We start from the raw sequence: 14,626 nt of genomic DNA, 5'->3' as shown, positions 1-14,626 counted from the left end.
ACAGCTGTTCTGGTGCTAATAGAATATTACACACCATCCTGAAGTCTGCTGTTCTAAAGGCACTTTTATCATGGAAAACCGAAGCAGGGAAACATATTGGGGTCATGAGAAATGGGAACTTCTTCAGGGTCAAGCAAAGACCAACTGCAAAAATTTTTATGGATGCAAAATGCTGCATGATGGTGTAAATAAATCAAAGATTGTATCATTTTTTAAAAGAAAAAACAAATCACTGTATACAGTGAAGGGATTAAATCAGAACACTCTTCATAGAAAAGATATTAATCCACTAATTTCCTCAAATTCGCTTTGGCTCTTGCTCCCAATAACGGTGACACCTTCTTTCTCTGCGCTTCCCATGAATTTATCACAGCATGAACATATCTCTGCTTCCTGCTGAAACTGAGCTGGCACAAAAGACAACAAGAAGCCATTCATTCTCAGGCCAGGCCACTCTTAACACAGGGTGCTACCACAGACAGAGGAAAACACACTAAGGAAAAAGGGATGTGTGTGAGCCTTGACATTCAGGTGTGGACCTGATTCTTCCCAAATGTTATCAGGTTTTTCCAATCTGGGAATCTCTCTACGTGATATGACCATAAGTAAATACACCTGAAGTACACTTGTGTTGTAAATTAAGTTTAAAATTCTTCCATCTTGCTCCTTTGCACTTAAGCTGATTTGCAAGATCCAGTTACCTGTAACGAGACTCCCACTAGCTCAAATCAGCGAGGTTTTCCTTTGGTTAAACGGCACGGGAGGATTTCTACTCTAAAGCGAGGAGGGGGAGACAGAGAAGCACCTTCCAGGCCGAGGAGGGTGTCAGGCGATCAGCGGTGCCTGACCGAGGCACACACGTGCTCTGCTTTCAGCACCTTCCCCGCAGCTGCAGTAAGACACTTATCTGGAACTTTATCGGGTCTTTGAACCTGGCAGGGCGGGGAACACGCCTTGATCTTCCCGAGCTTTGCTGCCGCGCAAGTCAGGCTATAACGTGTGCCAGCTTGCTGAGAGACTGGGGGAGAACAGAGAAGGTGCAAAGTAGCATCAACACAGTCTTGCTTTTTCAAGATGACTTAATGGTTTATAGCATTTGGCTTTCTGTTTCTGCTTCTGAGGCTTAATTAATTGCCATTGGAAAAAATAAATTTATTACGTATGGTTTCATTATTTCAGACGGAGGCCATCTTTTTATTTTTTTAATTATTTGCTATATTTCAAATAAAGAGCAGACCAGTCAAGAATGTCAGATCTTCAAAGTAAATGGAGAAGTCCTCGTTTTTTAAAAATTAACTAGTCCAACTGACACTTTGAAAGGCGCCAGTCTGGCCCCAATAAGTACAAAGTGCTCAAAGACTCTGGTCTTGAATGACTCACTGGTTTAAAAACAATCCTTGTAGCAGTAGAAACGACCCACTTTTTAATCGACTGGAAGTTATTTTAGGTATTTTATGCATATTTACATAATAGTCACCAAGATTGGCACTGAAGGATAAAATTCAAGGACGGGTCTGATGCTATCCATATTTTAGGCACTCCTCTGTAGTCAGGGCTGCTATTTCACTAGAACTCTTCTGAACTCCTATTCATTCTGGGCTGTACCCAGTTTTGATCTACAGCACAGCTCCCGGACTCTGATACTCAGACTAAGCTGTGTTACTGACACTGAATTTGCTGTAGCATGAGATGAACCAGCATAAACACTCTGCAGGAAACACGGTAGGTAAGAGGGAACGACAGAATACTTCACCAGGAAGTGCTGATTTCCTCCAGAAACACACAATCATTCCAGAAGAGCTGCTTCACCCTGGATAAAACCGAACCAACCATTCTACTTGGTTCCCCAAACTGTCATCACAGTTCTAAGCTTAGCACACCATTATTCTTCCTTGTGCCAAAAATGTTGAAATGTTTCATTCCTAATCTGGCATAATTCTCTTCTAAAAATGCAATCTGCAGCATCTAAGAAGATTGCTTGTAGAATAGGAAATGTTAACAATCATCAGCCTAAAATAACCTTCACTTTTACTGTGTGCAGTGCTTTCTCCACTGCTGCATCATTTTCCTTGGTCATCATCTTACTTCGGGCAGCAAGCAGGGTATTTTACAAGCACCAGCTATTTAGATAATTTGCAAAACAAATACTTTGGACTGTACAGTCTCCTGTTTGTGAGCAATCATGACCTAGCTTCAGGGTAAACTAACTGGAAACAGACTGTCCCAATAATAGCTTTTGCAGAGCTATTTAACGTAATCAGAAACATTAGAATTGAGTGGGAGACAGAAACATAGCTCGAGACTAAATGAAACTGAGGCAGAACGCCTGTCTCTGTCCACAGCAACTCTCCTATGGAAAGCAGAACAACATTCTCTAGACAGTCCTGTGTGCAGGTCCCAAGAATAATTTTGGGAAGGACTTATTTTGCAATTTTTTTTTCTCCATTACCTGTTTTCTTTCCTTCTGAGAAGAAAGTTATGCTAATACTCTTATGCGTAGCAGCAGAGACTCCTACTCTACAATTATAATTTCTATCATTCACTTAACATTCCTCAAACCTAAAAGGCAAGGACAGTGTTCAATTTTGTGTTTGCTTTTTGCTTTATTTAACATTTGGGCAATGCCTGTTTGTCTTCAAATCAGCAAGTTACAGTCACTTTTCTGCTGGCATTCAGCAGCACAACACATTTTCCATGAGGCAGGGCATGGCTTAGCTCACTGTTTATTCCAGAGGATAAGGTCTGTGTGTAGATGTGGTACTTGGGGACACGGTTCAGTGGTGGGTTTGGAAGTGCTGGGTTAATGGTTGGACCTGATCTTTAAGGCTTTTTCCCAACCTAAACAATTCCATGAAGTAGCAGGTCCATTCATACACCCTCCACCTGAACCTGGAAGGGTTGGGTGGCTGGAGGCATCTGCAGTACACAGGGCATGTGCCCGGTGCTTAGGGGAGAAGCATTTTACCACTGCTACTCAGGAGTTACTCATCCCAAAAGTGCCAATGCACCCATAACCAAGGTACTCAGCTTTCCTGAAGTTCCAAGGGTCTTTGTTTTGTGGCTATGCCTGAATTGTCCTTCCTTTTCTTCTGGAGAGAAGCACCATCTGTTTACTGAAGATAAATAGTATGGCAATGATGTCTAACACTGTTTTTACATCCTGAAACATCCACCAAAATCCTGAAGCTGCAGATGCAGAGAAGCCCCAATACCCTGCAGGAGGCTCTCTACCCCTCTGTTCTCTCTATTCTTATTATTTCTTAATTCCAGCTCTGAGCCCTTCCTACCATCTTCCACAAAAATAAAGATCATCAAATACATTGAGATATTATTGTGACACCACTTGGCAGGAATTTGTGCCAAAAAAAGAAATGAGGGAGAAGGAAAGAAAGAACAAGGAGCTGTAGGTTGGGTTTTTTTTCATGGAAGGCAAGTCCCAGGACTTCACATTTATCCCCACAGGTAACCAGCTATTTTGGTTTCCTCCTCTCCCTAAAAACAGTGAGGAGTGCAAACACCAGCAGAGAACACTGGGGCTGATGGCAGTGTTAAAGAAGTGGAGGTTAAACTTGCCCTAAAGCCCCAAAAGGTAAAGTGAACAGAAGGGGGCAGGCTGGCAGAGAGGAGATAAAAATAGAAGAGTGACTAGACTTCACTTGACAGCTATTTCTGGATCAACTATGGAAAGAGATCTGAGAAGCTTTTCTATTTGTAAGGGAGACAGAGACCAAAACATAGCTGCCTTCTAGAAGGCCACAGTCCTGCACAGCAGTTTTGTTTAGCTTCTACTTTTCTAAATCCTCGTGTTCTCACTATTTGGAAACAGTGCTGCTCAGCCAAAATGTCATTATGTGTCTAAGTGAGAAACCAGATGAGATTTTCTGGAGCAGGACAGCAATGCCTGTGGCATTTCAATTTAACAGGAACAAAGCTGACAGCACATTGTAAACTGGGCAGCAAATCACAATGCCAAGCAGAGTAAACTAAGCTACACAGTATTTTAGGAAAATAACCAAAACCCTGCAGTATCTCCAAAAGGATGTCTTGTGTTTTCCCACTCCAAAATGATCAGTGAAATTCTAACCTGTTCCAATTATGGATATGGACTAACAACAACAACAACAGGGACCTCCCAATTACAGCATGAAGTACTTGACTGATGTATGGCTCTGGGGATGAATATTTTTGCTTGTTCAAGCCCTCTCCTCTTGAGTACCTCTGCTAAAATTCCTTCCATTGAGTAATTTGTATCCAGACCCTGGCTGTGCTGGCTCTGTTCCCATTTAAAAGAAAACCTGCAGGCAGAAAGCAGTGTGATCTGCCCAGTCAGGAGCTGCTTTAATGGGCAAGTTTGATGTGAAGGGGAACAGCCTATTACACTTTATCTTCAGCAGCAGGAGTGATGTTCTTCCTTTCCCAGGAGCAGGTTACAGCAAGCACTCTCATGCCTGAAGTATTTGTCCACAAATATACATAAATCTCAATGGATATGTGCAAGCAACCTCCAGGAAAAAAATCCATCCAGCATCCCTTTTTTCATGTTCAGCTTGCAACTCAGTCTTTCCATTTCTCTTTACCTGTCATACCAGTTGGGTTTGCTCTGTAACAGCTTCATCAGTCTCCACTTTCTATTCCTGTAAGTGAATGATAACCCTGCCATCACACCTGAGAAGAACGAGCAGTGGCAAGGCCCTGTTGTCCCTACACAGAGAATTCTGCTGTGAAGCTGTTTCTGAATGTTTTCCCTAAGCTTCTTGTCCCTTTTACATAACTGTTTTGACTGGATGATTTGCTCTGAACTGTCATCTGGAGCAGGTTTGGGACTTGTGTGGCCCAGTTCAGGTTTTACAAGAAACAAAGGAAAAACTTCCTCTGAATATTTTCATTCGTGCAAATATCTTCAGGGCTGGGAAAAGATCTTTCTATTCTTGCAAATTAACCAAGCAGAGTTTTTATCCCTCCTTGTTGGGTAATCTTCTCACTAGACCATCTTTGCAGAGAGCAGCGGATTCTCTCTGGGCTGCTGGCAGTTTTACTTAATTGCATGTTTAACTTTTTATTCAGCACTTAAACCCATAACGATGAGAAATGCACACATGCGAGCAGCAAACTATTATCTGCCATTCAAACTCCCCGGAGAACTTATAAACATCTTAATATTGCTGCCATCCTTCTGTCCTGCTCAGAAGAAAAGTGCACACATTGCACAGCTGGATGGGAAACAGGATGACCAACACATTTACAGGGTAAGTTCAGTGATACATCAGCTATTGCTGACCTGCAATGACTGGGGAAGTGGAACTTTGCTCCTTAATATATACTAAAAGTTAAAAAAAAAAAAACCAGCCAGCTCAACCAGTGCTAAACACAACAGGTATTAAAGACTCCACCATAGGTTCCTCCAACCCATCAAGCAGAAGACATTCTATCAGGGCACAGCAATTTCCATTCTCTTCTCCCTCTCCCCAACTCTGAGGGCTAAAATAAAAAAGTAGTTTCCAGATGCTAACATACATTGGAATATGTTTCCAACTTCATTCCAGAGCTACAAAATTTGCACTGGAACTGATACTTGTTGCTACTGGATTGCCCTCTGGAAAGGCAACTTCTGTTTTAAAATGCTTCCAGCCCTTATGACTGCAAACCCTTTGAAGTGTGAATGATCTCTAACCAGTGACAAAGCCACTGAACTCTTCAGAAACAGCAGATCAGCTTCAGCATTAACTCATCCTTCATCACAGAATGCTAAATTTAGAAATTAATGTTGCTAGCACTCCAGTAGGACCTGATTAATGGATCATCTCAGAGATGCAAAGATGTGACACTCCCCATGGCAGGTGCAAAACCCCAGTACCTGCAGTGTGTTGTCAAAACCTCCAGTTTCCCTATGATAAACTTCTGTTAGCTACGTGAAGCTAATACAAAAGAGTGTGATAAACTACATCAGAGTGTTGGAAACACGTGAATTAATCAGCAAATTATTGTATTATAAGCTTTGCTAGTTCCTCTATTAATTTTTTTCCAGTATCCAAAGCCGCCAGATATTTCCAGGATTCTCTATCACAATGCAAAGACATTGTTGGGGACAGCAGTTCTGTTTGCTGGAGACCATCTCCAGGCCTTGGCAGAGCCTCCAGCTGACCACTGGCAGATCCACTGTGCTCCCAGCACACATGGAGTATGAATAGGGAAAGGCAGGATACCTGAGAGCCTCCTGGACCCATCAGATTATCACCAGGAAACAGTCTGTAATACCTGTAAGAAATTCTCCTGACAATTACTTCAGCTGCTTTTAGTCTTCTGGTAGTGAACTATCCTGGTTCTCATTTAGGCTGCTCTTTTTCCAAATAACGTGGTTTAAGAGCACCAAGGAAATTTTCAAGTTTAAAAGCTGCAGAACAAAAGGCAAGTAAGCTTTATGCTCTCTAATGAATGGTTATTGCTCCATTTATTTAAGTGGTACTTACTGCCATAAATACCTACTAAACTCACTTGCCATACTGGTGTTATTGGTGCTTTCCCAGGAAATATCCTTAGGTAAATTGATCGCAAAAATAAAGCAGGAAAATAAATGAACAACTAGAAATGCTCCTTAAGAAAAATCTTCAAACAGAGGAAAGACTGAAGATCAATGAACATTTAAGTATTTCACAGCTTAGGCCTATTCACTGCACAAGATCCAAAATAGTTTCCTTCGTGATTAGTGCGTAATATGTTCATTCAAAATCTAGCAAGTTTTCTCCCAGAACACACCAAGACACGGTTCTCACCCCCGCTTTCTTGTCTTTTAAATATGAACACGAGAATTTCACAGCTGATAACGTTATTCTGGAAACTACACAGAATATTCTGGAAAAGGCTCAACTGGGACTCCAGTGTTGTGATAGCAAATGTTTCCACATATTCAGATTCTTCACGCATCGCTCTTTGAGAAAGGTAAGAACAGAAGAAATAGCTTTTACAGGGAACGAACTTTGGCCTCCAAACCATAAATAAGGAAAAAAAGGCAAAACACATACCTTCAAAGCACATTTCTGGCCTGTCTCCTTGTTGAAACACTCCAGTACTTTGCCATTGACTCCCAACCCTAGCACACGTTTGGAGAGTTTGTAGTCGTCTGTAACTGCATGTTTTTTTATCTCTAGTTTGACATGGGCTGTTCCCCCAGGCAAGGCTTTCACGCTGCTCTTGCTCTCCACGTGACTCTCTGCCTGGGATTCCTGTTCACCTTCACTTTGTTCCATTTCAGGGAAGAGTCTGGGATGACAGAGATACCCAACAGATTCCTGTGGGGTATCCTCAGCAGAGCCCCTTCTGTTAAGCAATCAAACCCAGTGCTTCAAGCAGTCCATTTGCTCGCCATTTAGTCCTGAGTAAAAATGTAAACAAGTGTTAGAAATTGATGTCAACTAATTGTCCCATCTCACCGCTTTTCTCTTAACAAGATGACCAGGTGCCAGAGAGAACAGAAGTGAAGGGTCACCTCAGGAAAGCACACTTGAGCTTTACAGACCTGTAACCCCACTTCCAGTACACACAGCTCTTAGTCTGCAGGTATAAATCACTGCTTTTACTGCAACAAAAAGTAACTGAGTAACTGCTGAGTCTTGGAGTAACACCACAGCTAAGCTCTGTACAACAGAACAGAGCTTCGAGCTCACAAACCCTCATCAACCACTTGTTGCCTCAATGTTTTATGTAGAAATCCTCACAATGGTCCCCTGCTTCATCCCGACACTCCCAAATTACGCAAGAGAACCACGAATACCTGCACTGAACCCCAGAGTGGCACTGCCTGGGCAGGCACCGAACCCTGGGACTGTGCTTTAATTGCCTGGGTCCACATGCTGGGGGCAGGGACCACCAAACCTCCCAAAAACTGAAGTCCGTGGAGATGCCGAGGCGTGGCTCCCAAAGCCGAGAGGGTCCCGCTGGGGACTTGAGGGGGATCCCCGGGGCGGGTCCCGGTGCCAGCAGCCCCGTTACCACGAGCAGAGGGGCCGCTCGCTCAGCCCCCCGCGCTGAGGCGGCGGCGGAGGGCGGGAAAGCCCTGAGGCGAAGCCGGGAGAGCCGGGGGTGGCGGCGGCGGGAGCCGGGCGGGGGCAGCTCCACGCCGGAGCTCGATTACCTGCCTGTGGCGGCGCGGCCCCAGCCGAGGCTTCCCGGAGCGGCTCGGGGAAGGCGGGCTCTGCCTGGGTCCGCCCCGCCGCCCCGGGCAGGTGCGCGCCGCCTTCCCGCCCCGAGCCGCGCCGGGCTGCCGGCGGCGGGACCGGCCCGAGCCCGACAACGGCCCGGAGCGGGCCGGGCCCGAGCGGGGAGCGGGAGCTGCCTCGTGTTCAGGTTCCACTGCTCGGGCTCCCCTGGACAACCCTGGTGGGGAACAACCCCCGCGGTGGTTTTAAGGTGATCTAGGGCGGTGATTTAAGGCACGATATTAATTTATTGGGGTAAGCGGCCCTGACAGAGGGGGGAAATGAGGCTGCGGCGGCCGCGGCGGCTCCGGCTCCGGGCTGGTACCGCAGCGCGCCCGCGCGGTGGCACCGCCGGCCCTTCCCGCGATGGCTCCTCGGGGAAGGAACGGGGACAATCGCCACGTTCGCTCCAAACCCTGTGTTAAACCGGCTGTTGCAAGGAGACGCGATAGCGGGCAGTGATCCTTCAGGCGCTTGGCTGCCGAAAGGGTGCTCTCACTTAATGCAGTCACTAAACGCGACCAAAGACGCGGTCAGTGTTTCTCGGCACTTTCGGATGCACAGTCAGGATACTAAAAGAGATGGTTCCCACAGCAACTGTCGCTCATCACTGGTGCACAGTGTGGTTCCAGGGATGTGAAATGCTGAGCTTTTTTCCCTACATGTGAAGATGAGTCATGCATCGAAATGGAGCTGTATTCGTATCACTGGAAGGAGCTTAAAGTTCACATGCTTTACAAGTTAAAAATACATTTGTCATTTTACGTAACATAATGGCATCTGGAGTTCTAGCAGATAGGAAAATAATTAAAAGGGCTAATGAGCCCTTTCTCCAAGGAATAAAAAGTAGTTCAACTTAGCAGGATGCAGATCTGCAGTACATCACCATGTGATGTGATGCTACAGCTATTCTGCCTCAGGTTTCCCTTCCAGGCTTTCAGCAGTTCAGCTGCTGGAGGGCCTGGTCCCCTCATTCAGTTCACTTATTCTGAGCTAATCAAATCCCTGAGGAAAACAGCTATTTCCAATCTTTTCAGGTTTAGCTGTCAGCCGTCTTAGTCTGCATCACCTCCCACCGCGGTAGTCTCAGAGAAATGTATCTGTAACTGTGAGCTCCCAGGTTGCAAACCTTCAATGACATGGTTCTGTGGTCACCAGCTTGCTCTGATTTTCCTTCCCATGCCTTCTGCCTGTCTTTGCTTTTCTGTTTGTCCTGGATGGTAGCCTCCTTCTCTTTGCAACAGGTAACTATTAGTTCTTTTCTCCGCACTCAGTCACTGGGGGCCAGACCCTTCAGAAAACTTCTAAAGCTCTCCACTCTCTTCTGCATTTTTTATTTTGAAAACCATACTTGCTCACACCCTTGCTCACATCTGTAGCTCCCATTCCTGGCCCTGCTTTGGATCTTTCCCTGTAACTCTCACCCCAAAGCCTACGGCTGCCCAAAGCAGGCAGGAGTTACACTGACTAGCACATTGAAGCTGGTAGAAGGCAATTTATGGCTCTATTCTAAGAAATATTAAATGTTGCAAAAATTCCAAGCAGATGTCTACTGGAGGGGTTGCTATTTTCTAGAGTGTGTCAGAAGTAAGGAATTTCATTAAGAAACTATGACTCTAACTATTACAAGAATGAGTTTTTAAAAAAATTTGCTGTGCATGGAAAGCAAGGAGGAAAGATGAGGGAATGAGACAGGATGCGTGAAATTAGTTGATTCTACATGTCTCAGTTATGAGCCATCTCCTGATGAGAAGAGTTAAACTGGGACAATAAAAACTGCGTTTTTGAAGTCAGAGGAGCATCTCACTGGATGAAAAGCTTGTTTGGGTTCACCACCTGATGGTGCCTGGATATGCTCTTGGCAAAGCTCATCATTTTACCAGCAACCAGTAAAAAGCTTAAACAGGGCAAAACACCTAAAACCCCAATATGAGTCATGGTTAGTAAGGCCTTACTTCAACCCTCTGCTAATTTCAACCGCCATAAACTCCTAAAAAGCCTTTCTAGCATCAGCCCAAGTATCAGACAGCCTGCCTCTACACAAGGATGACCCCAAAATAAACAGCAGCTCCTGAAGCCTCTCTTGGTGCTCGTGGCAGGTGGAGCTCCATTAGCATCCTCTGGAGATGCTGGTGGAGAATACACTGACAGGCCCACTGAGCTCCTTGAGCCAGGGGATGTTTTTCACTCAAACAGATGTTTTTATTTATTTATTGATGTTTGCTTTTTGAAGTTTAAAACCCCCCTAGAATAGTACTATTACAGGCTAAGAGCCCACTACAGTAAAAGTTCTTTCATCTTCACAAAAATCCCTAACACTGTAAATTAAACATTAATCCTATTTTTACCAGAAGAGCCCAACAGCCACAACATAGAGCAACTTAAATTTCAAAAGAGAATTTGGTGTAGCTCAGTTATGCCTGCTTTGTCCCAAAATAAAAAACAACTTGTAGGAGAAAACAGCAAATATTAAGGTCCTCTTCTTTCAATAAGCTTAGGGGCAGCAATCCCTTTCCTCTAAACACTGTCTTAACCTGGTAAAGCTTTTTATTTTAGCCAGCACACAGTTTGGATATGTTCTCTCTGATTTTATCATGTTTTCAATATCACAGATACCTGCTTTACAGGCAGACAGCACCACTCTGTTTAAACAGAGAAGGTTAATTTTGGCTATTTCACTGGGTATTTTCACTGCCTCTTTGTTGGGCTGTAGCAATTCAATACCTGGGATCAAAGACATTTCGGACTTTCAAATGTGTCATTTCCTAATAAAAATAAAAGGAGCTGAATTTACTTTCACCTGAAGAGTGAAAGCTGACATCATCAAATGTTCTCTGAGGGATGGCAGATCTTGAGGAGTGATACCTGAATGGTACAGGTATCTCAGTTTCCTTATACACAAAAGTGATTTGCTTGGTGGTCAGCCCTTTGATAGCAATGTCTCATGGAAACAGCTGTGATAAAGAAATTATCTGCTGAAAACTAGTGACTTGTTTTTCTGAAACTTTGCTTTGTCTGAGTAACAGCTCTCTATTTTTTTTCTGCTGTTATGAGAAATCCACACTCACGGGATGCATTATACAGATGTCACCAAAGAGAAAATCCTCTCTGCTGTCAGGTTGAAGTGAGGACACGGCTTTGTCTGGTTGGGCGGTTGCAACAACCTTATTAAATCCCCCAGGAAGTTCTTCAGAAACTGCATCTGTGATATTAAAAGAAAGAAAGGGCAGCTCTACAGAGTAGCATTTTGATATGAAGGAGAACAAAAGCAGTCTCTTGTAGGATCTTTAGTTTAGACTGTCATGTACACAGTGGTCTGAAACACAAACTATATGTATGGTTTTTCACTTGTCTTTTGGCTCTGCTCTGGAGGTGTCTGTCTCAGACTTATCAAAAAGACATGAAAAAAAAACAAACTCAAAAAGCTCATCAGCAAACAGCCTGGCTCTTTTCTCTCCTGGCTGACACAAAACCAGGTTTATAAAGCTCTTTCATAGGCAATGATCTTTACCGATGCTTTGTTGCTAGAACAACTTCTCTTTTATTCTCAACACCCTCTGTCCTTGCGTCCATGGGATTACAGCATGGTTTCCAGGAGGAATTAAAATTCTGGCTATGAAGCAACTTCTAGTTAAGGAAACAAGCCTCAAGAACACCACTCTCAGCCTCTGAAGAGCCTGTCCTGGTACCTGACTTCGTTCTTCAAGATTAATTCCTTCATGTTAGCATATAGCAGGTATTTTCCTATAGAAATACAGACAAGGATAGAAAAGCTGCTTTTTTTATGCCTGGCTTCATACACCCTATTACAGGTAGCTTGTCTTGGTCCTTGAGGAGTTTTGGGGGGCTCAATCTATGTTCCTCAGAGTTTCTTCATAGGGGAGTCAAAGAGATACCAGATGGATATTTCCCTTTCAGCAGATATGAAAAAAGATACATTTTTTTTCCACAGAAGAATCATAAATCAAAAGCAAAAAAACCTTCTAATCTGCCCACAGGAGATGGTGCTTCATTTTATGCTGCAGTGGAGCAGAAGAAATTAATCTCTTTCACTGAAACATCCTGCAACTAATGGGTATGACAGCATTACCTGGTAGTCCTGGGGTGGCCTTCCAGATCACTCAAGAATATAATTTTTGCAGCATTCAAATCAAGCAGCAAAAACTCCTGACAGATGCCACACTGTCATCACCTTCTAGGTCACCATGTCCCACAAGCCTCAGGACAACAAATATGCTGAGCTCCTTATAATAACCCAGGGTATTTTTTCACAGCTTGAAATAAAACCCATTCCTTTCTGCACATCCTGCTTCTCACGGAGCCAGCTCAGATGTCCCTGTATCCATAGCACAGCTCACCCACACCCTGGAGACTCCTCCATTGTTACTCACCACGTTGGGAAATCAAAACCACAACATTAAATGCACCACCTGTTGTTGGTTACAGGAATTGGTGTGTCCTACTCGAATAACGAGCTGGCCCCTCTAAACAGGGAACAGCTGCTTGTTATTGGTCATGTTGGGTCACTCAGTGAGGTTTGTTACACTACAGCTCAGGGTAAGGGCCAGGCAGTGACCAAAGGGGTGACTTACTTTCAGTCTTTCAAGCTACTGGTGAAGGTGAATCTCCCCAGGCACACAGATCCCTCTCAAGAGTTACGATTCTGGACGTCACTTTTCATTTACACCAACTCTACAAGATCACAGGAATGTCCAAATGCCCAGCAGAAGTCGTAGAACACCCGCAGTGGGAAGGGACTCTGGCCACCGGTTTTCCCAAGCACGCATTTAGCAGCAGATGGTGCTGTTGTGTCAGTGAACTTTCCTGAGGGACTTACTGCCTCACTATTTCTGGATTTTCTTCCCTGGCTTTATTGCGAGCTTTGAGCTTTCTTTAATACCTTTCACAACTAAAGCCTAGCGTTCAATTATATCACTCAACAAGATTTCTTGCTGCTGCCTCTGTAACGTCCTTATTATTCAAGACAGTACTCTGGAAAGCCATTTATATGAATACAAACTGGGTTTAAACAACTAATTTGTGTGAATGGCAGCAGTTTATATTGACTGTGCAGGGCCTGGGACACTGGCACATCGGGCACACTGTGCTGTTCCCCTCTTGGGGCATTGCCCTGTGCCCGAGGAGTGCCAACGAGCACAACGTTCATGTCGAGTGATGAAGCACTGCTGAGTGCTCCTGACTTCAAACCGATCACAAATTTCCTAGATAAAACAGCCCAGGCATTAGCCTGATTTTTTTTTTTTTTTTTTTTTTTTTTTTGAGGTGGTCCCCTAAAGAAGTTTCCAATACAAATGCGAGCTCCTTTCATCGCTGCGCACACCCATCAGCTACTTGGAGACAATGCTCATCTCTCCGGGTCCTGCAGGACCGTGAGCAGCGCGGCTCGAGCACGGGGAGTGCGGCTGGAAAACCGCGGGAGAGCGGGGCGGGTACTGGGAGCACCGGCCAGCGCAGACCCCGCTCTGCGGGGATGTTTCCTCTGCACGGCACTGAGCGTGCCTTCCCTGCGCCCGAGATACAAATGGCAGCTCAGCCCCCAGCCCAGAGCCTGCACAAAGAGCCTCCTCCAGGCCAGGATCACTAGATGGAGCCCAATTCTAAGTGAAAAAAAGATGCAGACAGCTCCTCAATGCCGGCGCCGGGCTGCAGCGCTCCTGCCGGCACACCAAGCTGGGATCTCGGCGTCCCCCCCGAAGCTGACGACGAATTAAATACCTTCTGAATGTGCAGGTTCACTGTGGTTTGCCGGAGACAAGAACTGCTTCCACCTCTGCAGTCTAGATCTGCTCAAATCCATCGTGCTGCTGCACCACTGACAGAAAGGCAGGCAGGTGTCCTCTGCAACCCTGAGCCAGGGCTACAAAGGGCCCTCCGAATGATCGTCTGAATGCTGTGCTTGCTGTGCACAGGAAAGGTGAGGATTGAAATTCCTCTGCCAAGCCCTCGCTTCCCCTGCGAATTTACACACATTCAGAAGAAATGTGCGCTGAAGTCTGTCAGGCTCCGGAGCAAACTGGTCAAGGAGTGTCCACAGGCTCACATTCCCACCCCTTTGAGATGGCCCTTAGAGTACTTAGATGGATGGACAGATACTCATGATACTCAGATGGCCTTCAGCACCTCTCTCTTCGCATAGCTGGGTATTATTAGCAGCACTCATTACTGCACTGCCCCTGATTCAGGATGGAAAACGGATGGAAGTGTGCAAGAAGCTGAGCAGCTGCCAAATGCAACTGTGGGGAGTGAAAGCCTGAAGCCGAACACAGCCTGCCTGCTCTCAGGCTCACTCCCATGAAGGGAACACCCTTCTAACCTCACCCTTATCAGCATCCTGCCTTCCCCTCTGCTCTCGGCTCCATCCACTTCTGAATGTTCTGAATGGCACAATGATTACTAATATTTTTAAGTATTCG

At 45.1% G+C, this 14,626-nt stretch overlaps 1 protein-coding gene across 3 annotated transcripts in view; it reads right to left on the bottom strand.

Annotated features, from left to right (window-relative positions):
- Positions 1 to 14,079, bottom strand: part of MAPKAPK3 (MAPK activated protein kinase 3) — a 53,451-nt gene extending 39,372 nt beyond the window's left edge. The window contains exons 1-2 of one of the 3 annotated variants that reach the window (XM_038149697.1): positions 13,929 to 14,079; positions 7,020 to 7,369 (exon numbers count right to left, since the gene is read on the bottom strand). In XM_038149697.1, coding sequence (XP_038005625.1) covers positions 7,020 to 7,244 — 225 coding nt within the window. In that variant the 5' untranslated portion in view covers positions 7,245 to 7,369; positions 13,929 to 14,079. The other 2 variants (XM_038149695.1, XM_038149696.1) reach the window with 2 other exon arrangements.
- Positions 14,080 to 14,626: the final 547 nt, after the last annotated feature.

Source organism: Motacilla alba, chromosome 12 (genome assembly GCF_015832195.1).
Source record: "Motacilla alba alba isolate MOTALB_02 chromosome 12, Motacilla_alba_V1.0_pri, whole genome shotgun sequence".
NCBI classification, from domain to species: Eukaryota; Metazoa; Chordata; class Aves; order Passeriformes; family Motacillidae; genus Motacilla; species Motacilla alba.
Note: the sequence above shows the minus strand (reverse complement) of the source record. Positions and strands in the feature narration are given on the sequence as shown.